This window comes from Dendrobates tinctorius, unplaced genomic scaffold (genome assembly GCF_039654945.1).
Source record: "Dendrobates tinctorius isolate UK_male_01 unplaced genomic scaffold, ASM3965494v1 ptg000213l, whole genome shotgun sequence".
NCBI lineage: Eukaryota > Metazoa > Chordata > Amphibia > Anura > Dendrobatidae > Dendrobates > Dendrobates tinctorius.
This window is the reverse complement of record NW_027361880.1, coordinates 6,568,231-6,594,742: the sequence shown is the minus strand read 5'-3', so window position 1 is coordinate 6,594,742 and position 26,512 is coordinate 6,568,231. Positions and strand designations below refer to the sequence as shown.

At 42.4% G+C, this 26,512-nt stretch overlaps 1 protein-coding gene across 1 annotated transcript in view; it reads left to right on the top strand.

Moving 5' to 3' along the window:
- POLE (DNA polymerase epsilon, catalytic subunit) overlaps positions 1 to 26,512 on the top strand; it is a 195,266-nt gene that overhangs the window by 58,921 nt on the left and 109,833 nt on the right. The window contains exons 14-20 of the mRNA XM_073554802.1: positions 7,148 to 7,261; positions 7,345 to 7,557; positions 7,769 to 7,876; positions 7,968 to 8,096; positions 8,192 to 8,294; positions 17,778 to 17,924; positions 18,022 to 18,167. Of these exons, the coding sequence (XP_073410903.1) occupies positions 7,148 to 7,261; positions 7,345 to 7,557; positions 7,769 to 7,876; positions 7,968 to 8,096; positions 8,192 to 8,294; positions 17,778 to 17,924; positions 18,022 to 18,167 (960 nt within the window). The remainder of the gene's footprint in view (positions 1 to 7,147; positions 7,262 to 7,344; positions 7,558 to 7,768; positions 7,877 to 7,967; positions 8,097 to 8,191; positions 8,295 to 17,777; positions 17,925 to 18,021; positions 18,168 to 26,512) is intronic.

Here is a 26,512-nt window from a genome sequence, read left to right as displayed (position 1 = left end):
ATTGGAATAAATTCCTGCAATTCCTAGGTAAGCCGTTAGAACAAGAACCCCCGATTAGTGCCATCTTGGAATTTTTACAATCAGGATTGCAGCTGGGGTTAGCAGTAAACACACTTAAAGTTCAGGTATCTGCAGTAGGTGCACTCTATAACTGCAACTTGGCAGCAAATAGATGGGTAGCCAGATTTATTAAATCCTGCCATAGGTCTAGACCTATCCCAATACCTAGGATAGCCCTGTGAGATTTAAACCTGGTACTAGTGGCCCTTACAAAAGAACCATATGAGCCCCTACAACAACTACCCATAAAATATCTTACCCTAAAAACGATAATTTTAGTGGCCCTTACATCGGCCTGTAGAGTAAGCGACTTGTAGGCTCTCTCAGTGAATCCACCCTATACACACGTTTTTCAGGACAGGGTGGTATTAAAAACAGACCCCGCTTATCTACCTAAGGTAGTATCAGATTTACATCGAAGTCAGGAGATTATCCTTCCGTCCTTTTGCGAAAATCCAAAGAACCCATGGGAGGAAAAATTCCATAATTTGGACGTTAAGAGAGCCCTGCTAGAATATATATCTGTCACTAGCCAGTGGAGGAGGTCCCAGTCCCTTTTCGTAACTTTTCAGGGTGCCAGGAAAGGCTATGGGGTTTCAAGGGGACTATTGCAGGATGGATTAGGGATGCCATTAGTGTAGCCTACTCAGCTAGTGGCGTTCCGATTCCTGACGGCATCAAAGCTCATTCCACCAGAGCCGTGGCGATCTCCTGGGTTGAAAAGGCAGAGGTATCGATTGAACAAATTTGTAAGGCAGCTACCTGGGCCTCATCTTCAATCTTTTTTAAGCACTATAGATTAAATCTATTCTCCTCTGCTGACTTAACCCATCATACATATTCGCCATCCCATAGTCCCGTGCCCATATACCCATCATACATATCCTCCATCCCATAGTCCAGTGCCCATATACCCATCACACATCCTCCATCCCATAGGCCCGTGCCCATATACCCATCATACATATCCACCATCCCATAGGCCCGTGCCCATATAACCATCATACATATCCTCCATCCCATAGTCGAGTGCCCATATACCCATCACACATCCTCCATCCCATAGGCCCCTGCCCATATACCCATCATACACTTCCTCCATCCCATAGTCCCGTGCCCATATATACCCATCATACATATCCCCATCACATAGTAGAGTGCCCATATACCCATCACGCATCCTCCATCCCATAGTCCCGTGCCCATATATACCCATCATACATATCCCCATCACATAGTAGAGTGCCCATATACCCATCACGCATCCTCCATCCCATAGTCCAGTGCCCATATACCCATCACACATCCTCCATCCCATAGTCAACCATTATGACATCATAATGAGCGGCGGGGCTTGCAACCTATGATGAATCAGCGTCGCCATGGAAACCGTTGTGACATCATGAGGGGCAGGGCTTGATACGCACACACTGTTTCCCCATTATGAAGATAGGGGCATTATGACATCATAATGAGGGGCGGGGCTTGACGCGCACACACTTTTTCCCCATTATGTAGATAGGGGCAAAATTTCTTGGTGAATTGGAACGCGCGGGGTTAAAATTTCGCCTCACAACATAGCCTAGGACGCTCTCTGGGTCCAGACGTGTGACTGTGCCAAACTTTGTGGCTGTAGCTGCGACGGTGCGGATGCCTATCCCGGACATACACACACACACACACACACACACACACACACACACACACACACTGTTAGGAGTGGCGGAAGGCACTAAAAAAATAAAGTGCCTTCGCCACTCGGGGTCCACCGTGCGGTGGATGACAAAACCGCTGCTGGGAGAGGCAGAGCACTAATATGCACAGGGTTCTAACTCACCCAGATGCAATAAGGCAAGCCCTGTTAAAGCACACAGAGCTGCAGGGAAAAATAACACAAAATAGTGTCGCTGAGCCTGTTAACAGTACAGGATCTCAGTGGCACACGTGCGGTAGCCGGAAACCGGAGTAGTTAAGGATAGTCACTACAACCGAGCGGACTTACCGTGTACACGTGTGCTCGGCGTCGCAACTGCGCACGCCTGGAAAGGCTGCAACCGCAAATATCGTAAGCGCGGTGCAGGGTGCTAAGCTGCTGGAAGATGGAGCTTGTGCGCGTTGGCGCAGGTGCTGACAGAATACCACTCACTCACACAGACGTAATAACCGAGGGGGTTTCTTAATGAGTCAGTTACCAGTCCAAGCATCCGTCGCCATTCACACAGCAGCAGTATAAAAATACTAGCGCATGGCAGAATGGCCATGCGCACTTTTTATAGCGTGCGGGACCTGCCGGAAATCTCCAGAGCCCTGAGATAAGCCAATGAAATCAGGAGCAGGACCTGAGCACCTGACTCCTGAACTCCAATGGGAGCTTGTCCTGTGGGCATGCTCAGAAGCTGGAAAAAAGGACTTAGCCTCTGGAGACAAATGTGAGAATCTGGATTCCCGCATAGGCATCATAGAACCCAGATTCCTAACACACATACATACATACATACATACATACATACATACACACTTTGAGCTTTATATATTAGATACTCTACTCACAATCAATGATTAGGCTTGAGTGAATGTATAACTAATAACAAGAATAATAAGTTGGGTGACTTACTTGACTCCTAAGAAACCACATTGAAGGAGGAAGTGGGAGTTGCCTTTTTATTTTGTACTTGGGGCTTCATGTCCAGTAATAAGGGCGGATCCTACTCTTTCTCTCACGTGTGCTGTCATGGGTTTCAGGAAAATCAAATTACCGGTAAGTAATTTTTTTTTTTTTCCTCCGGTGTCATCCTAGTTTTTCACTGTAGCAGGTAGACTGAGCTTTTCAATATCCATTAATTCTTAAAGGGGATGTCAAGTCTTCTGATGAAAGTCTACCGTCACTTTTGAATCCTTACCGCATGGCCACCTTACCCTGTCAGGATTCTCTGGTGTTCCCTTTGAGTGCAGGTGGACATGTGACTGGAAGTATGCCATTGCATATAACCACTACCCGATATAGACATGCTTGGCCTTGCTCAATATAAATGAAAGAATGAGTGACTGTGGCTGGAAGTTTGTAACCTGCTTGCTACCAGTCTTCAGTCTCTTTAACTTTCAACACAAACCTGGACAAATCCTTATAATAAAGTATCTGTAAAAAACGTATAAGACTAGGATGAAACTTTGAAGTACGCAGAATGCCTTCCTAGTTTCATCTGCATTTCACAATTTCCCATAAACTTTTATGGCTGTGTCTAATCTGTAAAACAGAGGAGAATGAGGAGAATAGGATATGCTCTTAGTCTCACAGATTGTAGACATTGATGTGCTTTTAAAACTGACGTGTATGGATCACTGAAAGTTTACAGGTCAGCGTAAAAAAAAAAAGCACTAGGACGTGTTAAACGGAAGTGTGAATGTAGCCTAAAAAGTTAATGCCTTGTAGGTGTTTTTAACCTGAATGTAGTGAAAGTTTCATTTTATTTAGAGGTTTGTGTTTATGCTTGTGTATAATCTACTATGATTGGTAGAATAATGGCTTTCTAAAAAAAGCGTATAAGTTTTTAAGGGGATGGTTATGTAGAGCATCTGAAAAAAGTAAACTATACTTGTAAGGCATTAGCTTCTCGAGTCCCTTTTCTTTCTAACCATTTTCGATTGCTCCTGTTTGGGAAGTTTGTCAGTGTTCTCTTGATGATACTTAGCAAATTTTCTAAAATTGTGAAATGCGATGATCTCGTTCAGTGGATAATAGAGACATATACAGTTGAAAAATGTTCCTTTTTGTCACTTGTGATCAGGCGAATTGTTCTGTAAAGAACACTTTCTTTCTCAAACTGATGGTGTTGCTGTCAGAGGTAGCATGATACTTATGTGACTGAGATGAATGACATGTCACAAATTTCATAACCCTCTCTGCTTCTTCCTCCCATAATATGCTTGCCAGATTCACGGGAGGTTAATTGTGACCCAAGTGCTAGTACTACTGCCGGGAATGGTGGTGCATTGGCTTGCCGCTAGTGGCTCCAACATTCTTAGCCACGGCATGTTATTAATATTTTATTTTCTTCTTGTAAAATTTTGATTAGTAAAACCGTGTGCAAAAAATAAATATTTGCAATGTGCACACTTTTTAAAGAGGTTACTTTTTCATTGATGACTTATCCCTAGGGTAGGTCATCAATATCTGGTTGGGGTCCGACATCCATCATCCCCGCTGACTAGCTAGTCTGCCGTCCGGAAATGCTAGGTTGCGGAGCTGCTCCATCTTCTGGTAGTGGCCACGACAGGGTACTGCACATCCACCTTCTTTTCAAATAGGTCATTAATGAAAAAGTAGCTGATAATCTCTTTACGGTAGACAGCCACTGTTAAATGTCTGACTCTTGGGAAAGTTTCTTTTGGAATTTTTAAAACCTCTTAACATAAAATGCAAAAACTCAGTATGGTGTTAAACTTATGTGCTGTCTGATGCTTCTGCTTTCTAGTGCATTAAGAATGAAAAAAAAGTGTGATTTATAATTCAATTGTAGTAGGTAGAATACTAGCTACGCCAGATTAGGGGAAGCCTGCGCCTATATGAGCCTTTAATATTATTAATAATTTTATTTCTATAGCGCCAACATATTCCGCAGCGCTTTACATTTTAGAGGGGACTTGTACAGACAATAAAAGACATTACAGCATAACAATAATCACATAAAACAGATGCCAAGAGGAATAAGGGCCCTGCTAGCAAGCTTACAATCTGTGAGCCTGTGCAATTTTCTGAAATGTGTAAAATGGCAACTAAGTTTGTTTTTTGTTTTTTTTTAATTATTATTGTTATTATTATTATTATTATTATTATTATTATTATTATTATTATTATTATTATTATTATTATTATTATTATTATTTGCGATCAGTGCAAATCAATTCAAATGTTCAAATTTCCAGAACCTGAAAATGTCATAAAATTTTGATTTGCATAGAGTCGATATATGGTAATGTCTAACCAGTGTGTTATCACAGCTTTGGGGGAACTTTCATGTAATTTGAGCTAGGAGGTCTTTGAATTCGCATGCTGATAACCCGTGCATTAGATGTCCTTATTATGTGTAACCAGAAATAGAGAAGTTCTAAATCTGATCACCAACTGTTGAAAAAAGCTTTGAATCGAGGTGCGATGCACGGAGGCTCCAGACTGACTTCTGGGTGTAGGTATAGCAGCAAAATGGCGAAATTCAGCATCCGTAGGAAATGACTTACCGTAAGTGTATTTGAAACATTTTTTTTTTTAGCAACATAGTTAAAGGGGGAAAATTTAAAAGATCAAAACAAAGAGAAATAAAAGGACAAGAGTCTACGCATTTCGCGCAAAACCACTCTTAGTCCTGGACTCAAACGCATAGACCCGTGTTCTTTTATTTTCCTTGTATACTTTCCTTGTATGTTTTTCATTTTTAGTTTTTCCCCCTTTTTTAACTATGTTGCTTATAAAGTAATGTTGTAATATACTTTCCTCATTTCCTGCGGATGCTGGATTTTTCCAGTTTGCTGCCCTATTATGTGTGTTCTGCGACAGCTCATTGAATTCAGTGGGTACTGTTAAGTTGTGTGTTTTAATTTTTTTTTTTTATTTTATTTATTTTTTTATTAAATGGGGCTGAACCTTTGCTGTCTTGGCCCACCCAATGTTTGAACTAAATGCTGGAGGTCCCAGTTATTTGGGCCTATTCCTGTATAGAGGAATTTTCCAAAGTGACAAGTCATGAGTAAGGAATGTGCATACACAATGATCCAAAAGGTGCAGTCCAGTGAATCAAATTATCTTACGAGGGTCCTATTTTAATAATTTGGAGTGAATTTTAACTTTTGGATTAATAAGGTATGTTTGGTAATGTGTTTTTTTTTTTTTTTTTTTTTAAAGATGTTGGATTCATTCTTATTTTGACATTGAAAGTTTTAGGCTATGTTCACACACAGTTCTTTAACTTTATTAAACATGTACTGTAGACAAAGCTAGTTTTATTCTCTCTGTTTTCAATTGGTGAAAAAACACTATATAGTTGCTGAAAGAACTGGCATGTCACAGATTTACAGCACCAATCCGCTTATTTTTTTTATTTTTTTTTCAGCGTTGGAGTGGCGCTTTAAATGTAAGCTCCTTGCCCCCTTGTCATACTCTCACCCAGAGGCGTCTTCCCCATTTTTCGGTGCCTCTCAAGGCGCTCAGCACTATCTTGTGAGCACAGCTGGCCAGAAGACACTTCACAAACTCTCAACTTGTATTGTAATGTGACCTCTGCGCCACTCCATGAAACACTGTAGCTGCCTACAGGTCACTTTTTTTCGCCGGAGACCAATGGGAGCAATAGCAAAACCGATGAAAATGCCGGAAGTTGAGTATCAGGCAGGGATCTTAAATTTCAAGCACCATTCCAGTGGTGAAATAAAAAAATGCTGCAGTGGTGCTTTAAGTTCTCAAATTCAGTCAGGAAAAAAAAAAAGCGTGCATTAGATTTCTGAAATCTCAAGATTTTGTTGGCACTGTAAAAAGCTTTTAATTTAGATGAAGAAAAAATGCAGCAAAAAAAACCACTGCTTGTGAGCATTCTTATTCTTCTGATCAAATGGTTTCAAATATGTAGCTGTCTGGAAGTGGAATTTGATTATCCTTCAAGGATTTGATTATATGCAGTAAAACCTGAATATTGGCTTTGTGAAAATGTATTTTAAGGCAGTGTTTTGGTGATTTATGTTGAACACAACTCTAGTGCACCTATTGGATGTAGCAGCCCTAAAAATTATCAACCTCCTAATCGGCCTTGCCACTTGACTTATGATAAAAAGCCTTTCAAGACCATCTATTTGCAGACAAGTGTTTCGGGGTGTTTGCCCTTCATCAGTGCAAAGCAGGAGGTCTGATTTGGTTGGATGAAAGGTTTTTGTGCAAACATTTCTCATTGTAGAGCGTGCCATGTCAGCGCAAAGAGACTTCTAGGCCTTACAATGCTCTTTTGGGAATTTAAATACGATATGAGCCCATATTGGTTTAATAACCTAAAACCTAGCTATTTAACGCCGTTTTTTTATGTGATATGTTGTGCTTACTTTATAGGTGCTGGCCACATACTCAGTATCTGATGCTGTTGCAACTTACTACATGTACATGAAGTATGTACATCCATTTATCTTCGCTCTCTGCACCATTATCCCTATGGAGCCCGATGAGGTAATATATTATTGTGCCACTTTAATGCTAACCTTTTCACTTGCCTTATTCCATGTTTCTCTTGCTGTTTTTTTTGCACTTAGGTGTTGAGGAAAGGCTCCGGAACGCTGTGTGAGGCATTGCTGATGGTCCAGGCTTATCATGCAAATATAATCTTCCCGAACAAACAAGAAGCAGTGTTCAATAAGCTGACAAGTGACGGCCATGTGCTGGACTCTGAGACCTACGTGGGTGGCCATGTAGAAGCTTTGGAGTCTGGTGTCTTCCGTAGTGACATTCCTTGCCGTTTCAAAATGGTAAGTTTTCTTGAAAGAGATTGGGCTCAAATGCATGTGGTGTTATATGGGAGCCTACCTGTATGGCTTTCCGTTCTGCTTTATGAAACTAGGAAGGCAAGATTTAGTGAGCTCCTGTGAGGAACTTGTCCATCAGCTGGTCTAAGCTGATCATTGTGCAGGGATGATGGCTAGTAAAAGGTGGTGGACCTTTTTGTGTGCTACCTTTCAGAACCCGGCTGCCTTTGACTTCCTTCTGCAACGTGTTGAAATGACCCTCCGTCATGCTGTCGAAGAAGAGGAGAAAGTCCCATTGGAGGAAGTCACCAATTTTCAAGAGGTACAGATTTTCTATAAAAAGAAAAAGTCACAACTAATTTTTAATTTATCTAAATTTGATTTGGCTACTTTTAACATTTTGTCCTTCTTAGGTTTGTGATGAGATTAAAAGGAAGTTAAATTCTCTGAAAGAAGTGCCAAATAGAATTGAGTGCCCACTCATTTACCATCTGGATGTGGGTGCCATGTATCCCAATATTATTCTCACAAATCGTTTACAGGTTAGTAATGAGTCACTGCTCTTCCAAGTAATTTTATTAAAGATTACTCTTTTTTTCTTCTAAATTTCCCATTTTCTTTTTCCTCGTTTCTCTAGCCTTCTGCCATGGTTGATGAAGTGACTTGTGCAGCTTGTGACTTCAACAAGCCCGGAGCCACATGCCAACGCAAGATGACTTGGCAGTGGAGGGGAGAGTTCAGTAAGTGGTTATAGAATACTCTAGTATTTTTATATAATTGTAATGCAAAGATCTTTCGTAGCCAGATATTGATAATTAACACCTTTTTAGGATCATTATTATTATTTATTATTATAGCACCTTTTATTCCATGGCACGTTACATGTGAGGAGTGGTATACATAATAAAAACGAGTAAAGTAATCTTAAAAAATACATGTCACGACTGGTACAGGAGGAGAGAGGACCCTGCCTGCGAGGGCTCACAATCTACAAGGGATGGGTGAGGGCAGAGCTGGTCATGCAGTGGCTTGGTGCTTGATCAATGATTGATGGTTACAGCAGGTTGTAGGCTTGTCGGAAGAGGTAGGTCTTCAGGCTCTTTTTGAAGGTTTCCATGGTAGGCGAGTCTGATATGTTGTGGTAGACAGTTCCAGAGTAGGGGTGATGCGTGGGAGAAATCTTGTATGCGATTGTGGGAAGAGGAAATAAGAGGGAAGTAGAGAAGGAAATCTTGTGAGGATCCGAGGTTGCGTGCAGGTAAGTACCGGGAGACTAAGTCAGAGATGTATGAAAAGGGCAGGTTGTGGATGGCTTTGTATGCCATGGTTAGGATGCAGCTAATTTTTTATTTATTTGTTTCCTCCCCTTTCCCAAAGAGCCATTTTTTTTTCTATCATGCCATATGAGAGCTTGTTCTTTTCAGGATGAGTAGTCGTTTTGAAAAATGCCATGTAACCATGTCATTAACTTTAAAAATTCAAACAAGAATTCAAAGTAAGTGAAATGGTGAAAAAACCCCACAAATATACCATTGTTTTGGTTTTTTTTTTTTTTTGTTTAACAACAAAAAATTTTGTATTGTGCTTTTCTCACAGTGGCCTTAACCCCTCTCTGCCATCTGACGTACTATCCCGTCCATGGGACCCGGGCCCCTATGCCCATGGACGGGATAGTACGTCATAGCGATCAGTGGCGCTCACCACAGGTGACACCCGGCACTATGTGTCAGGGGCGGTCACGGACCGCCCCCGACACGTTAGCCCCTGTCACACTGCGATCAAACACGATCGCAGTGTACTGGGGGTTTAGGGAAGCATCGGCAGGGAGGGGGCTCCCTCTGTGCTTCCCTGTGACCCCCGCAGCAGCGCAATGTGCAGCGCTACTGCGGGGGTCTCCTTCGGGGGCCTGCAGGGAGCCGGCTTTCTCAGTGCCTGCAAAGCGCAGGCACGAGGAAGCCTTCTGCAGTGCCTGTGACAGATCGCTGATCTGTCACAGTGATCTGTGATGTGACAGATCAGCGATCTGTCACATGACAGTTATGTCCCCCCTGGGACATTGTAATAAAGTAAAAAAAAAAAAAAAAATGTAAAAATAATTTATAAAAAATCACTAAATTGAAAAAAGAAAAAAAAAAATTTTTTTCCCAAATTCATTTTTTGGAAATAATAAAAAAAAAAACAATAAAAGTACACATATTTAGTATCGCCGCATCCGTAACGACCCTCCCTATAAAACTGTGCCATTAGTTAACCCCTTTATTGAACCCCTTAAAAAGTAAAAATAAAAAACGAAGCAAAAAATAAAGCTTTATCATCATACTGCCGAGCAATCCATAACGCGCAATCAAAAAGACGGATATAAATAGCCATGGTACCGCTGAAAACGTCATCTTGTCCCGCAAAAAACGAGCCGCAACACAGCGTCATCAACGAAAAAATAAAAAAGTTATAGCTCGCAGAATAAAGCGATGCAAAAATAACTTTTTTTTTTATATAAAATTGTTTTCATTGCCTAAAAGCGCCAAAACATAAAAAAAAGACATAAATGAGGTATCGCTGTAATCGTACTGACCCGAAGAATAAAACCGCCTTATCAATTTTACCATATGCGGAACGGTGTAAACGCACCCCCCAAAAGAAATTCTTGAAATGCTGGTTTTTGTTCATTCTGCGTCCAAAAAAAATCGGAATAAAAAGCGATCAAAAAATGTCACGTGCCCGAGAATGGTACCAATAAAAACGTCAACTCGTCCCGCAAAAAAGACCTCACATGACTCGGTGGATCAAAATATGGAAAAATTGTAGCTCTCAAAATGTGGTGATGCAAAAACTATTTTTACAATAAAAAGCGTCTTTTAGCGTGCAACAGCTGCCAAACATAAAAACCCGCCATAAATAGTAAATCAAACCCCCCCGTTATCACCCCCTTAGTTAGGGAAAAATAATAAAATTAAAAAATGTATTTATTTCCATTTTCCTGCTAAGGTTAGGGCTGAGATTAGGGTTAGGGGTGTGTTGGGGTTAGGGTTGGAGTTAGAATTGGGGGGTTTCCACTGTTTGGGCACATCAGGTGCTCTCCAAACGCAACATGGCATCTGATCTCAATTCCAGCCAATTCTGCGTTGAAAAAGTCAAATGGTGCTCCTTCCCTTCCAAGCTCTGCCATGCGCCCAAACAGTGTTTTACCCCCACATATGGGGGATCAGCCTACTCAGGACAAATTGCAATACAACTTTTGGAGTCCAATGTCTCCTGTTACCCTTAGGAAAATAAAAAATTGGGGGAAAAAATATAATTTTTGTGGAAAAAAAAATGATTTTTTTATTTTCACGCCTTGGCGTTATAAACTTCTGTGAAGCACTGGGGGGGTTCAAAGTGCTCATCCACACATCTAGATAAGTTCCTTAGGGGGTCTAGTTTCCAAAATGGGGTCACTTGTGGGGGGTTTCCACTGTTTAGGTACATCAGGGGCTTTCCAAAGGCAACATGACACCCGCAGACCATTCCATCAAAGTCTGCATTCCAAAACGTCGCTACTTCCCTTCAGAGCCCCGACGTGTGCCCATACAGTAGTTTTCTCCCACATATGGGGTATCGGCGTACTCAGGACAAATTGAACAACAATTTTTGGGGTCCAATTTCTCCTTTTACCATTGGGAAAATAAAAAAAATTGGTGACTAAAAGATCATGTTTGTGGAAAAAAATGTTTTTTTTTATTTTAACGCCTGGGCATTATAAACTTCTGTGAAGCCCTTGGGGGTTCAAAGTGCTCACCACACATCTAGATAAGATCCTTGGGGGGTCTAGTTTCCAAAATGGTGTCATTTGTGGGGGGTTTCCACTGTTTTGGCACATCAGGGGCTTTCCAAACGCGACATGGTGTCCGATCTCAATTCGAGCTCTGCCATGTGCCAAAATAGTCGTTTACACCCACATATGGGGTATCAGCATACTCAGGACAAATTGCACAATAACTTTGAGTCCTGTTACCCTTGGGAAAATAAAAATTGGGGTGAAAAGATCATTTTTGTGGAAAAAATGATTTTTTAATTGTACGGCCGTATGTTATAAACTTCTGTGAAGCCCTTGTGGGTTCAAAGTTCTCACCACATCTAAGTTCCTTAGGGGGTCTAGTTTCCAAAATGGGGTTACTTGTGAGGGGTTTCCACTGTTTAGGCACATCAGGGGCTCGCCAAACGTGACATGGCGTCCGATCTGAATTCCAGCCAATTTTGCATTGAAAAAGTCAAACGGCGCTCGTTCCCTTCTGAGCTCTGCCATGCGCCGAAACAGTGGTTCCCCCTCACATATCAGGTATCAGCGTACTCAGGAGAAAAAATAACTTTTGCAGTCCAATTTCTCCTGTTACCCTTGGTAAAATAAAAAAAATTGGACCTGGAGTAATTTTTTTGTGAAAAAAATTTTTTAATGTTCATTTTTCTTTAAACTTTCAAAAAATTCCTGTGAAGCACCTGAAGGGTTAATAAACTTCTTGAATATGGTTTTGAGCACCTTGAGGGGTGCAGTTTTTAGAATGGTGTCACTTTTGGGTATTTTCTATCACATAGACCCCTCAAAGTGACTTCAAATGTGATGTGGTCCCTAAAAATAAAATGGTGTTGCAAAAATGAGAAATCGCTGGTCAAATTTTAACCCTTATAACTTCCTAACCAAAAAATTTTTTTGTTCCAAAATTGTGCTGATGTAAAGTAAACTTGTGGGAAATGTTATTTATTAAGTTTTTTTTGTGTGCCATATCTGTGATTTAAGGGCATAAAAATTCAAAGTTGGAAAATTGCGAAATTTTCAAAATTTTCGCCAAATTTCCATTTTTTTCACAAATAAACGCAAGTTATTTGAATGAAATTTTACCACTAACATGAAGTACAATATGTCACAAGAAAACAATGTCAGAGTCACCGGGATCCTTGGAAGCGTTTCAGAGTTATTACCTCATAAAGGGACAGTGGTCAGAATTGTAAAAATTGGCCCGGTCATGAACGTGCAAACCACCCTCGGAGGTTAAGGGGTTAAAGCACAGTGTTTGACAGTGGCATTTAAGGCATTATTAGCAATGGTCAGAGTTCATGAAGGCTGCTACTTGTGCATTTCTGAACTTTAACAGACTACACACTATGAAAATGAATGCTTTGTATTAATATGTATATAAGGAAAACAAGATGGTCAGGCACCCCTAAAAAGAAAAGTATAATTCTAGTGGGATGGTTTTTTTTTTTTTTTTTTGTAGTTATTCAACCTGTAATTAAATGTATAATACAAATTTTTCTTACGTTGATAGTTGAAAGAGCTATTTTCTATGCACTTACAAAAGCACTCCAGCATTTTTAATTTGTGCCTGTACAGTGCATCTGTTTTCTTGTTTTAATTTATCTACCATTTCTGTGTTGTCTGCAGCATCTTGTTTCCTTCTGCCCATCTGATAAAGTTTCCCTTAATTCAGAATACACTTCAAACTCTTTTTGAAGGACTCATGAGAAGTCTAGTCTTCCTGCGCTTACTCTACTCTATCATATCTAAGTATCACAATGATGGATCAATCAGTAGCGTGGTGCTGTTCATCTGTGTATCCCATGTGGTGCAGTTGCCTTCCCTGCCCCCTGCTTTTGATAGGTCTTCCCTGTCAGTTATTACAAGCAGAGGACAAAGTGAAGCTCTTTCAGATTCTGCGCACAGCACTGCGTGGGGACATGCAGAGAAACAAAAATAGTGAAGCTTAGTAGGAAGGAGAGTGAGCTGGAAGCAGAAATTTTGTGATGTCATCCTGTAGTTTACCCAATAGAATATGCATTAGGACACGGTCACACATTCAGTATTTGGTCAGTATTTTACATCCGTATTCGGTCCACTCCTGATTTTGGCTTACAATCAGAGGAAAAGTATATTGGAATCACATGTACCACTTCTGCACTTATCACCCACCCCTGATTTTGGCTTACAAATACTGATTCAAAATACTGAACGTGGCCTTACACTAGTAGTCTGACTGGAATCACATAGCATAGCTGCCCATAAGAAAAAGCACCACAACGTATTGAGCCGACTGAGCTGGAATGAAACAAATCACGCTTCATATTGCTCAGTTAGCATTTTATGTTAAGAAAAATTAGCTGAAGATTTACTTTAAGGCATTACCTATTAATCTTGGACTTTTCCCAAATGTAAAACTTTAATTCAATTATATTTTTTATGTAACCTCCAAAAACATATTCTGTTAATGAAGACGGAGTTTTGATTTTTATTACCTTACTTAACAGAAGCAATTATTGGTGTCTGCAGACAGGAGATGTAACGGACTCAAACTGGCCATTAGAGACTTGGATTTCAGATTATCATCACATTAGATGTCAGCTCTTTCTTGTAGATTTAATTTACAGAGTCCATACAGCTTCCAAGAATAACTTAATTGAAGCCTATCTTTCATGTAATCTTAGAAAATGAATCTGTGCTATTATAAAATCTGGTATGTCTATATACTGTCTACACCCCTGGATTAGTGTAACATGTGTATTTGGCACGAGCAAATACAATGAATAACCTAATCATATTAAATGAATGTCTGCAAGTATGCAGGACATTCACAGAAATATTAAGTTTTATTAATTATATTAAGCTTAAAGAATATTCTGTGTTTTATTTTTTATTTCATTAATCACTTGAACGTAAGAAAAATTGTGATCGGATATATCAAAGAAATCATCTGTTTCTTTCTCTGCCATGTCTGGTTATTCATTATCAAAATTCTCAATTTACTGGTGAAATCTGAATTTGAGTTAGGACAGATTATTGCATTCCTGATATAGAAGGTGGTAGAGGCTACTGATAAGATTTTATTTTGATGGTAGAGAGGAGAGCTGCCTTTATCTCATCCACCTCCACACTAGATAAAAGATGACCATTGTTACTGACAAGATACTATGTAGCGGGGAGGGAGGAGCTAGAGGCAGAGCTCTTCCCTCCACCGCCAATTTACATAGAATTTTATCAGTAGCAACTGTCTTCTTCTGTCTTATAACCAAATCAGGGTGGATTTGATTTAAATCTAACTGATTTAAATCACAATTTAAATCACTAGTCAGTAAGGCTTGATTTAAATCAGTGATTTAAATCAAAGTTTCTACCTAAACTAGTTCTTGCTACTTTAACATGCAAGTAGATGAAGATTTTTAGAATCACTTTTTAGATTACTTTTTTCTCCCCAGTTTAATGGGTTAATCATTCATATTTGGACACCACTGTTCTGTTGTACTTAGGAAGGAGAAAAATAATCCTGACCTTAATAACAATTTAAATAGATTTATTCAACTGAAACAATAACAACATTACAGTATAAGTTATTTGCTTAAACAAACATCCATGTTTGTTAACTAATTTGGCTAAACAAAATATATATATAGTTTAAGAAACTTAGACTGTCAGCCCAGCCGACACATGAAAAACTTAAATACTACTGTCCCTGCTGTCCTCTGAAGCTCACTTGTCATCATCTTCATCATCATCTTCTTCTTTGTTCCTATTCATAATCTGGAAAAGAAAAACAAGCTTTCCTGCTTTATTGGGTCCCAACCGATTTCTCAATTTAGAATGAATGAGTCCAAAGGAAGAGAATATTCTTTCAACGCCTACAGAAGAAGCTACTGCTGTTAAAAGTGAAATCATTACTTGAGCAGTCTCTAAATCCAAGCGCTTAAGTGACTTCCACCAGTTTACTGGTGTGACCTTCCTTAAAATATCTTCAGCAAACATATATTTCTTGAATGGTTCCCCCTTAGCTCTGAAGTTTATTATAGTTGGCATTAAAGATGGATGATTGCTGGATACCCATGTCATAGCTAACTCCTCTTCCTCAGCACTTAGGTTTTGACCCTGATATTGGATATTGACAATATTTGCCAAAAAATGAGCTGGAGTCAGTGCTTGTCCCATTCGTTTGTTTACTGCTTGTAATTTAATTCTGTCCATGTGTAGTTCTGTTTTTAAGTGTTCACTCAGTTCCTTCCAAATTTCAACAGCATCCGCAATAAAACAGCTATTTTTCTGTATTTTGTTTAAAGCTTGAGAGATGGGTTTCAGGAAGCTCAGCATATGTTCAACATTTCTCTTAAGCCCAATGTTGAGGATTTTGGCCGTGACAGTGCCATCTATTTTATCTCGATTTTCTTCACAAAGTGTCATCAAAATAGGCCAGTTTTTGATATACTGCTCAAAACAGTCCACCACAGAGTTCCATCTAACATCTTGTGGGAGCGTTAGCTTGGTTCCACCCATCCTTTTCAGAGCTGCTGCAGCAAAATGATTATTACAGAAGTATTTAGCAATTTCAACAACATTAGCCTTTATTTCTGGAACACTTAAGTCTTTGGCTAAGAGGTGCAGCAAATGAGCACTGCAACCATATGTTATTAGCAGCTTTGTATTCCCTCCCTGCTCTTCTAAATCTCTTCTCATCTTGGATACGTTTGCAGCATTGTCAGTGACCAAACTGCGTACTAGACATTTGAATTTTTGTTCACATGTTATAGCTTTTACTGCCACTTCTTGTAAGTATTCTGCTGTGTGTGCATTTCCTGACGTATCAGTTGTTTGTGCAAGGAAGACTTTACCACCTTCTGTTGTTATACAAGCACATACAATAGGATCATTGTGGACATTACTCCACCTATCAATACTTAGGTTAACAATTTTACCCTCCAGAGCTGTTGCACATTGCTCCATTTCTCTGTCATACACTTGATCCAGCAGTTTCCCTGCAACATCAGCTCTGCTGGGTGGACTGTATCCTGGTCTCAGTGACTGAACCATATTAATGAAATGTGGGTTCTCAGTCAGACGGAAAGAAGAGTTCGTTGCATAAATAAACTGGGCAATTTTTTCATCAATCAACTCTTTTTCTAATCTTCTAGTTCTTATCACAAACCTATCTATGGTGGTTCCAGGAGGTAAAGGTTTTTTCTTCCTTTTGGGTGATGGTGATATGTGGCTGTGGGTGTCTGATGATGATGATGCTGCTGCTGCTAATGAAGCACTATCCTGGATGGATAACTCTGAAACTGTAGAACAGGATGATGGTGATCTTGGAGGTGGATAGTTTCCAGAATCCATGAATTCCCCTAAACAAAAAAAGTCAATGCTGTTATTTTATTGTTTATACAATTTCTGCTTATTGTACACAACACATCACTGCCCCAAAAGGAATATTTGTTTTTCTTCATAACTGTACCAAATGACAGTAACATGCAGTAATAATAAGAAATATAATTTTTCTCACACATGACAGTTCAGTCTTTAGAAATAGGATTCAATAAAAATGTTTACCAACCTGAAGATCCTGCCTGTTCAGAAGTGTTTCTTTGGTCATCTTCATCACCGCACTTCTCATGATGTTGCCTCATTCGCGCCACCAGGCCTTGCATCTCTTTGTTGCATCGTTTGCATTTTGCATGCATGCCTGCCTTACCGATAGGCGAAGGAGCTTCATTAAAATATTCCCAAACTGGGTCTCTTTTACGGCCTGCTGCCATTATAAGGAAAGAATGTAATAAACCTCAGATCGTACACACAAACAGATCCAGACTTGTCTGTCTGTGGCTATGCTGCAGTATTGTGCTCAAAGTTTCACTTTCATTTTCTTGTCTGCTTGCCCTTCCTCCTCCTCACACTTAGATTCACATTCTTCTTGTGTTGTGCAGATCTATTCCACTCCAAACAATCAGAAACATATTGTCTAACTTCTTGGACTTGGCACTGAAGGGGTTGATGCTGTATTCATAGGTTTGTAGAACAATAGGATTAAGGTCTTTTTCTCAACTCTGTTCATGTTGTAACATTTTTGCCGTGAAGAAGAGGCTGGGACCTCTGCGGAGTCAAATTCAGTTTTGAGAACTGCGTAAGTAAAGCGAGCGTCTGTGATAATATAGGAGAGAAACTGCCCACTAATCCTACAGAAACCTCTGGAAGAGCATCGCATTGTGAATGTTACACATATACAGCCTTTATTCTACTGAGTTAAACAACTCAGCTTTATCTCATGATGGAAGAACCTTTGGATGGTAAAATATTTTCCTCAAAAAGCAGTTTATTGAAAAAAATCCGATTTAAATAAAAAAAATCCGATTTTTTTTGATTTTTTTAAAAAAAACATTGATTTTTATCCACCCTGAACCAAATAAATTTATTAAATTATTTCTTTCCTTCTTATATGCAGTGCCAGCCAGCCGTAGTGAGTATCACCGTATACAGCAACAGCTAGAATCTGAGAAGTTTCCCCCACTTTTTCCTGGACAGCCACCAAGAGCTTTTCATGTACTGACACGAGAGGAGCAGGCCAAATATGAAAAGAAAAGACTGGCAGGTGAGCAAAGGTTCATACCTGGTTATCTTTCTATATTTCATGCTTGACCCTTTGTGGGAAAACTGAAAGTGACCTATCAATAAATTCCTTTCCTTAGATTATTGCCGAAAAGCTTACAAGAAAATCCATGTCACCAGACTTGAAGACCGTGTTACCACGATTTGCCAGCGTGAAAATTCTTTCTATGTAGACACTGTGCGAGCGTTCAGAGATCGCAGATATGAGTTCAAAGGACTGCACAAGGTATGATCTGCTTGCATCCAAATGAGAAATCAATTAATTTGTTCCTGGTCAAGTTTTTTTGGAAGCATTGATGGCGGTTGAGAGGATTTTTGAAACTTGCCATAAAATTGCTTTCACATAGCTTTCATTGGGGGACACAGGAAACCTTTGGTATATGCTACTACCACCAGGAGGCTGACGCTAATGCAAGCAAAAGAAAGTCGGCACAGCAGGCTACACCCACCTACTAGCTCCAATCTATTCAGTTAGCTAGAAAACAGAAGAAACAGAGAAAGTACAAAGGAAAGAAACCATTAAACACCTTCAACAAGGCAACAAAAGGCAAAAAGTGTGGGTGTGGTGTCACCCAATGAAATAAAGGGAACCATGGCAACTCCAAATGCAGTCCTAAGGGTGGCATATGTATAAGGTAAATCCTTCAGGTAGTAAGGTGAAGGCATGAATCCTGGAAGCGATTGCCATTTGGAACGCCGCCATCCAGGAAAGCCAAAGCAGAAACGTTTTCTGAATTTGTTCAAAAGGAGGGCACTGTAATAATTTGAGCGTGAGGTTAAGGTTCTGGGGATCCAAAGGAGGCTGGGCAATGAGGAACAGAGTAGGCTATACCCTAAAGAAGTGTCCAGATTTGAGGCAAGATTTCATTCATTCATTTATTTTTAAAGAATAGACTGAGTCTAGACCTGGTCCTTTAGGGAACTGAAGGCCAAGCCAGAGTCAAGGCCTGACTGTAGAGAAAAAAAACGTATGGACGACTTCATGAATTTTGCACTAATAAGGCGACTTTCCAGGTACAATGGTAAATACAAGATGAGGAGGAATTCCGTGCCTTGATCATGGACTGCATTACCTGATCATAGAAGTCTGTGGACTCTTGAACTGTGGCTTCAACAGCCATGCTATTAAACTGTCTGAACATGAATTCAGGTGGAAGAGGGAGGGCCCTGGTAAAGTACGTCTGGATGAGGCAAAAGTCTCTACAGGACATCTAGGAGGAGGGTTTACCACTTCCTTGTGCTGTGGTCATCTGGACCAATGTGATGCCACTAGGATGACTGGAATTATTTCTGACTTGATCTTCTTGAGTAACTTTGGTAACAGAGGTGGAGGAGGAAACAGATGAAGTAAAACTGGGAACATAGAATCGCTAAGGGTTGCGAGATTTGGATGAAAACTGAAGAACTTTGTGGTTGTATCTGGATGCCATCAAGTTGACGTATTGAGAGCCCCATTGTATGCAGATCTGGTTGAATACAGTCATTTGCAGGGACCACTCTCCTGCTGTTAGTCTCTTAGGACATGGAAAATCTACAGCCACGATGTCGATGTTCACCATTAAGTTTGCCAGAATTCTGTTTTTCCAAGTTGAGAATCTGTAAGACATCCTCAATTGTTAGATAAGAGTCCCTTTTTTATGACTGATATTTATCACATCAGTTCTGTTGTCAGACTGAATTCAGAGTGGAAAGACCAACAGTTAATCCTGCCGATTGAAATATCCAGAAAAATTGTTCAGCGTTCCAGTATGTTGATGGGAAATAATCCTTCCATGACTCTTCCAACGACCCTGCACTGCAAAGTTCCAGAAAATCACTATCCAACCTAGCATTCTGGCATCTTGTGTCACAATCTGTGACTGAACTGGCAGCAATGACAAAGAAACGAGGGGAAGTCCTGCCACAAAATCAGGGACTACTTGATGCATGGGGAGGCTATCTAGGGAGAAGACCATCTTGTTTCAATGAGAGAGAGGAGAGCAAGCTGTATAGACCTGGTATGCAACTGAGCAAATGAGATCGCATTGAAAGCAGCCACAAACTTTTCCCAGAACACTCATGCAGAAGCAAAGGGGAAAGTGATACCTCAGAGATTGTATGCTGGTTTGTAGAGCTTACATTTTGTCTTCTGGAAGAAAAACTTTTGAACGGTGCAAAACGGCATCCAGAGGAAAATGAGGCGTTGAGTCGGCATCAGAGATTACTTTGGTTGACACAAGACAGGGTGTCCAACATGATCTACAGACTCTTGGTTATCTGAGTAAGGCCGGAGTGAAACTACTGTAGAATACGGACGGACAAGTGCTGTGCAAGAAAACGTCGCATAACACTCAGACCAGAGTTAATCTATGGGGCAGCTCACATCACCGTATTTTTTTTCTCAGGTGTATTCGACTTGCGTGTAAAATCGCAGCGAGTATATCGTCCGAGACTCTCCAATGCAAGCCTATGAGTGCGAAAAAAACTCAGACACCACATGGACAATTCGTCTAGATTGCTACAAATACGCACACATTTTCCTCATTTCAGCTCATTGAGCCATTAAATTCAATGGGGAAAATCAGTGAGAAATGTAAAGCCATACGGATGCATAGGTGCGAGAAAATCGCATTACATACGGATGACCATATGGAGAACACTTGTGCAACTCTCGGCAGGGAGACTCGGACCAATTTTTCCATACGTTTAGTGTGACCCCAGCCTAAGAAAGATCCTTGACCACAATGTTGTTCAAGTGGGAAAGGACCTCTATTCCTCTTATATGTAAAAGAGCTAAGACTGCAGCCATGACCTTTGTGAACACCCAATTGGAGTGGTTAGCCCAAAGGGGAGTGCCATGAACTTCTAGTGGGACTTATTGACAGCAAAGCAGATACACATTTATTTTTGGTGTGCTGCAAAAATGGATGTGGAGTTGGGCATCTTGGATATCTACTGAGCAAAGAAATTTGCCAGCTTTTAGATCCAGAATGGGTGAACTGAGCTAACTTTTGGAGACTACAAAAAGGTTTGAATAAAAGCCCTAGAATCATTCTTGAGGGGATGGTAACAAAAATGCCTGATATGAGAATAGGAGACTTGGCCTGGAAATAAAAATGCAAGTGGAGGATGGGAATAGAAAAAAAACGATCGCATGAAAGAGCAGTGAATTCCATTTTGTATCTGGAGGATACAATTTCCTTTTACGAAAGGGTCGTTGAGAATGAGAAGCTACACGACCTGGAAAATGAGGGGTCAGTCGCTCACCCAAAGAAGGTTCCCGGGTTTGGATACCTCATTATGGGAAAGAAAATTGTTGTTTTCCCTTCACCCATGACAGCACCACCTGAGAGAGGGATCCGCCCCGCCAGGACAGGAACCTACTGAGACATAAGGGGCTGCACCTCTCCCCCGCTTCAGTTGGGTTCCTGTCCTGGAAGGAACCCCACGATCGGCGGTGCCTGTCATGGGCGAAGAAAATGGACCCAGCCCCGTCGGGTGCTGGACGCGCAGTCCCCGGGCCCTCCGGGGTTCCGGGTTCGTGCGGGCGTCGGTGGGATCCCCGGGGTCTGCGGGAAGCCCCCACCACGCCGCCCTCCCCTCGCACACGCCGCATCTCGATCCCCATAGCAAGGGAGAGACGCTGGCTTCTTCCGGCCGCTGACGTCAGCGGCGCATTGCATGCTGGGTGCGCCGGCTGACGTCAGAGAAGGGCGACGGTTTAATGGCGCCGGGTGCGACGCCGGCCGGCTTTCTGAAGCGGCGGTCGCAGGGGGAGGGGAGAGACGCTCACCTGAGCGGAGGCGCGGTATTTAAAGAAGGAAGGCAGCAGCAGACGGCGGTGCAACATGGAGCCAGAGCAGGAACGTTCAGCGTCCCTGCCTCCCTCTCAGCCCTCTGGCAGAAAGCATGGAAGCCATTCCAGCAGCAGTCGCCCCAGCCGCAGGTCGGGGGATTCAGCAAGATCCAAAGAACGCAGGTCACGTGCCCCGACGCAGCCTCCGATTCCGGTACCCTTGATTTCGGGTGGTGAGTGATCTTCGTGAATGTTAGCATTTATGTTAATAGGGCTTCTGTTGTATGCTTCACCCTGTAGGAAAGGCCTAGGAAAGCGGGAAGCAAGAAGAACAATAGGGATTGTGCTATATGTAAATCTCCCCTAGCAAGAGATTGGCAAAAAGATCTCTGTGCTGTGTGCATTCAGCGGACTATGGCGGAGGAAGCACCTAGTTTCGCAGCCAATCTGATATCTGCCGTAAGGTCAGAAATGGAAGGCTCAATTAAGTCCCTATTGAAAAAAGGGAAAAAAAAAACCAGGAAGGATCCCCCTAGTTCCCCCTCGGATTCCGCGTCAATGTCATCTCAGGCGGAAAAATCATCCTCTTCAGACTCCTCAGACAGCGACATGGGGGGTAAACCATGTTTCCCTGTAGAAGACACAAACCCTCCTAAAGGCCATCAGAGCTACAATGGGCCTACAGGAAGAAAAGGCGGCTAAAACCCTAGAGGATGTTATGTTTGGGGGGCTTCAGGAGAGGAAAAAACGGACCTTTCCGGTAAACGAGAAGATCCAGGCACTTATTGAGAAAGAGTGGAAAAAGCCCGAAAAATCGGGGGCCCTTCCATCCACTTCCAAGAGACGATATCCCTTCGAGCATAAGGATGCAGAGATATGGGACAAAATCCCCAAAATAGATGCAGCGGTGTCCAGATCCTCCAAAAGGTCGGCCCTGCCCCTGGAAGACGCAGGGGTTCTTAGAGACCCACTAGACAAAAAGGCGGACTCATATTTGAGGCACGCATGGGAAGCGACAGCAGGAGGACTAAAGCCGGCAATAGCGGGTACTTGTACGGCACGCTCCCTCATGATCTGGCTGCAGCAGTTAGAAGAAAAGCTGGCTTCAAGGGTCCCAAGAGAGAAAATCTTATCGGAGATGTATCTCTTGCACGGGGCAGCAGCTTTTTTGGCCGATACCTCGGCGGACTCTATGCGGATGACAGCCAGGGCAGCGTCACTATCAAATGCTGCTAGACGCGCGTTATGGCTTAAGGGCTGTCCGGGTGACCTTCAGTCCAAGGCCAAATTATGTTCTCTCCCCTGCGACGGTCGATTCTTGTTCGGCAAGAACTTGGACGATATACTGGAGAAAGCAGGCGATAAGAAAAAAGGCTTCCCCAGATTTCCTATGGATCAGAGGAGACAGCCCTTTCGGAGGGGAAGATTCAATAGGGGGCGCCCTCCCGCTGACAGGAGAAGATGGGAGGATAAAAGAAAAAAAGAATCGGGATTTATGTTTGGTGGAGGTACCTCCACCTCCAAAAAGTCGCCACAGTGACGCCAGTGTTCCAGTGGGGGGGAGATTGGCACTCTTTTTCCAGACCTGGGAGAAGATCTCCTCCAACGCCTGGATCCTAACCATCCTAACAGAAGGCCTGAAAATTCCCTTCATCCGTCAGCCAAAATCCGTAGTCGTCATCACACCCATCAGGAAGGTGACCGAAGAGCAGGTGGCCTTAGAAACAGAGATCCTGAGCCTGATAGACAAGCGGGTACTCTCCGAGGTACCACGCCTACAGGAAGGGAAGGGGTTTTATTCACCCCTTTTTCTGATAAAAAAACCCGATCAAACTTTCAGGACAATCATAAATCTCAAACGGCTCAATCTATGGATAAGGAACTCGACCTTCAAGATGGTATCAGTAACTACGGCGGTGAAGCTGCTACACCAAGATTGCTTCATGGCCATGGTCGATTTAAAGGATGCGTATTATCACATCCCTATCCACCCAGATTTCCAGAAATACTTGAGGGTAGCACTTTATATTCAAGGCACGCTAAGGCACTTTCAGTTCAGGGCTCTTCCGTTTGGCATATCTATAGCCCCGAGAGTTTTCACCAAAGTCATAGCGGAAGTGACTGCCTTTCTCCGGATTCACGACACGGTCATAATACCATACCTGGATGATTTTCTCATAGTAGGCAGCTCAGAGGACCACTGTACAGCGCAGTTGACCCGGGTGATCAACACCTTGCAGGAATTAGGGTGGATAGTCAATTTCAAAAAATCAAAATTGCAACCCCTAAAACAACAGACCTTCCTAGGATTCATACTAGACTCAGAAAAGCAAGAGTGTCTGCTCCCAGAGTCCAAAATAGAAAAGGTGCAGAATCTGGCCTTCACGGGCCAAAACCAACCACGTATGACTTTAAGAAGAGCAATGTCCCTGCTAGGTACCCTAACATCCTGTATTCCGGCGGTCAGGTGGGCTCAGTTTCACACCCGGCAACTCCAGGGGGAGATACTAACAGCACAAAGATCGCTAAGAGGGCGTTTAGAAGGAAAGCTGGAGCTTTCCTTAAAAACCAGAGACTCTCTCAATTGGTGGATGGACAAGAAAAATCTGACGTTGGGAATACTGTGGGACAGACAGACATCAGATATAATCTTAACAGATGCAAGCTCCTCGGGGTGGGGGGCACACCTAAGGGGCATCATAGGTCAGGGTTCCTGGACGCGTCAAGAAAGGGAAGCATCCTCCAACATGAGAGAACTGTGGGCAGTGAGCAAGGCCCTAAGTCACTTCATTCCGCTACTCCAGGATCGAAACGTACGCATTATGTCAGACAACAAGGTAGTAGTGGCATACATCAACCACCAAGGAGGGACAAGATCACACTCCTTAATGGAAGCGGCGACAGACATTCTGAGCAGAGCAGAAGAACACCTACACTCCTTGACAGCCTTACATATAAAAGGGGCAGAAAACAGAGGCAGACTTCTTGAGTTGCAATACCCTGAAGCAGGGGGAATGGGCGCTAATCCGGTCCATTTTTCAGAAAATAACTCAGCTTTGGGGGAAACCGGTGATAGACCCCTTGCCAACAAACACAACAGGCAAACAGAAAGGTTCTGCTCTCTAAACCCGAGAGAAAATCCATGGGCAGTGGACTCGTTGCACATCCAGTGGAAATTCAGGCTAGCTTATGCGTTCCCCCCAGTGGCTCTGATCCCAACAGTTGTCAGGAAAATCAGAAACGATCAGGCCAGGGTGATTCTAATAGCTCCATTTTGGCCAAAAAGGCCCTGGTTTGCTCTGCTACGAAGGATGTCCCTCTCCGATCCATGGGTTCTACCAGAAATCCCGGACCTACTAGCTCAAAGTCCAATATTCCTCGCTCAGGTCAAAGGATTCCATCTGACGGCGTGGAGTTTGAAAGGTCGCTTTTAACGGATAGAGGGTTCTCCCCCGGGTTGGTGGCCACCATGCTAGAGAGTAGGAAACCAGTGACGACTAACATCTAGGGCAGAACATGGAATAAGTTCCTGCAGTTCTTAGGTAGGCCGTTAGGGAAAGATCCCCCGATTAATGCCATCCTGGAGTTCTTACAATCGGGGTTGCAGATGGGGTTAGCAGTGAACACACTTAAAGTTCAGGTGTCTACACTAGGGGCGCTCTACAGCTGCAAATTGGCATCAAATAGATGGGTAGCCAGATTTATTAAATCCTGCCATAGAGCTAGGCCTATCCCAATACCCCGGATAGCCCCCTGGGATTTAAACCTAGTGCTAGAGGCCCTTACAAAAGATCCGTATGAGCCATTACATCAGCTACCCTTAAAGTTTCTGACCCTAAAAACAATCCTGTTAGTGGCCCTCACGTCAGCCCGCAGGATAAGCGATTTACAGGCTCTCTCAGTAAATCCACCTTATACGCAAGTCTTTCAGGATAGGGTAGTGTTAAGAACAGACCCCACTTATTTGCCCAAAGTAGCATCAGATTTCCATCGGGGCCAGGAAATTGTCCTTCCATCTTTCTGCGAGAACCCAAAAAATCTTGGGGAGGAAAAGTTCCATAATCTAGTTGTTAAGAGAGCTCTTGTAGAATACATATCTATGACTAGCCAGTGGAGGAGGTCCCAGTCCCTATTCGTAGCTTTTCAGGGTGCCAGGAAAGGCTATGGGGTTTCAAAAGGGACTATTGCTAGATGGATTAGGGAGGCCATTAGTGTAGCCTACACAGCTAGTGGTATCCCGATTCCTGACTGCATCAAGGCTCATTCCACCAGAGCCGTGGCGACCTCCTGGGCCGGAAAAGCAGAGGTATCGATCGAACAGATTTGTTAGGCCGCTTCCTGGGCCTCACCTTCAACCTTCTTTAAGCACTATAGGTTGAATCTATCCTCCTCTGCTGACTTAACCTTTGGTAGAAGGGTGCTGCAAGCGGTGGTCCCTCCCTAAGGTGTTTCGAATCTCCAAAAATCTCTCAGGTGGTGCTGTCGTGGGTGAAGGGAAAACCACCATGGTTACTTACCGGTAGCCGGTTTTTCCGGAACCCATGACAGCACCCGTATATCCCCCCCCCTTTTTCACCACATGGGTGTGCACAATTAGTAGGGTGTGTTTTGAGTGTTGTGGTGTTGGATTAAACATGTAACTAACCGGGAAGTCCTCTCAGTGCTCTGTAACCCAACTGAAGCAGGGGAGAGGTGCCGCCCCTTATGTCTCAGTAGGTTCCTGTCCTGGCGGGGCGGATCCCTCTCTCAGGTGGTGCTGTCATGGGTTCCGGAAAAACCGGCTACCGGTAAGTAAC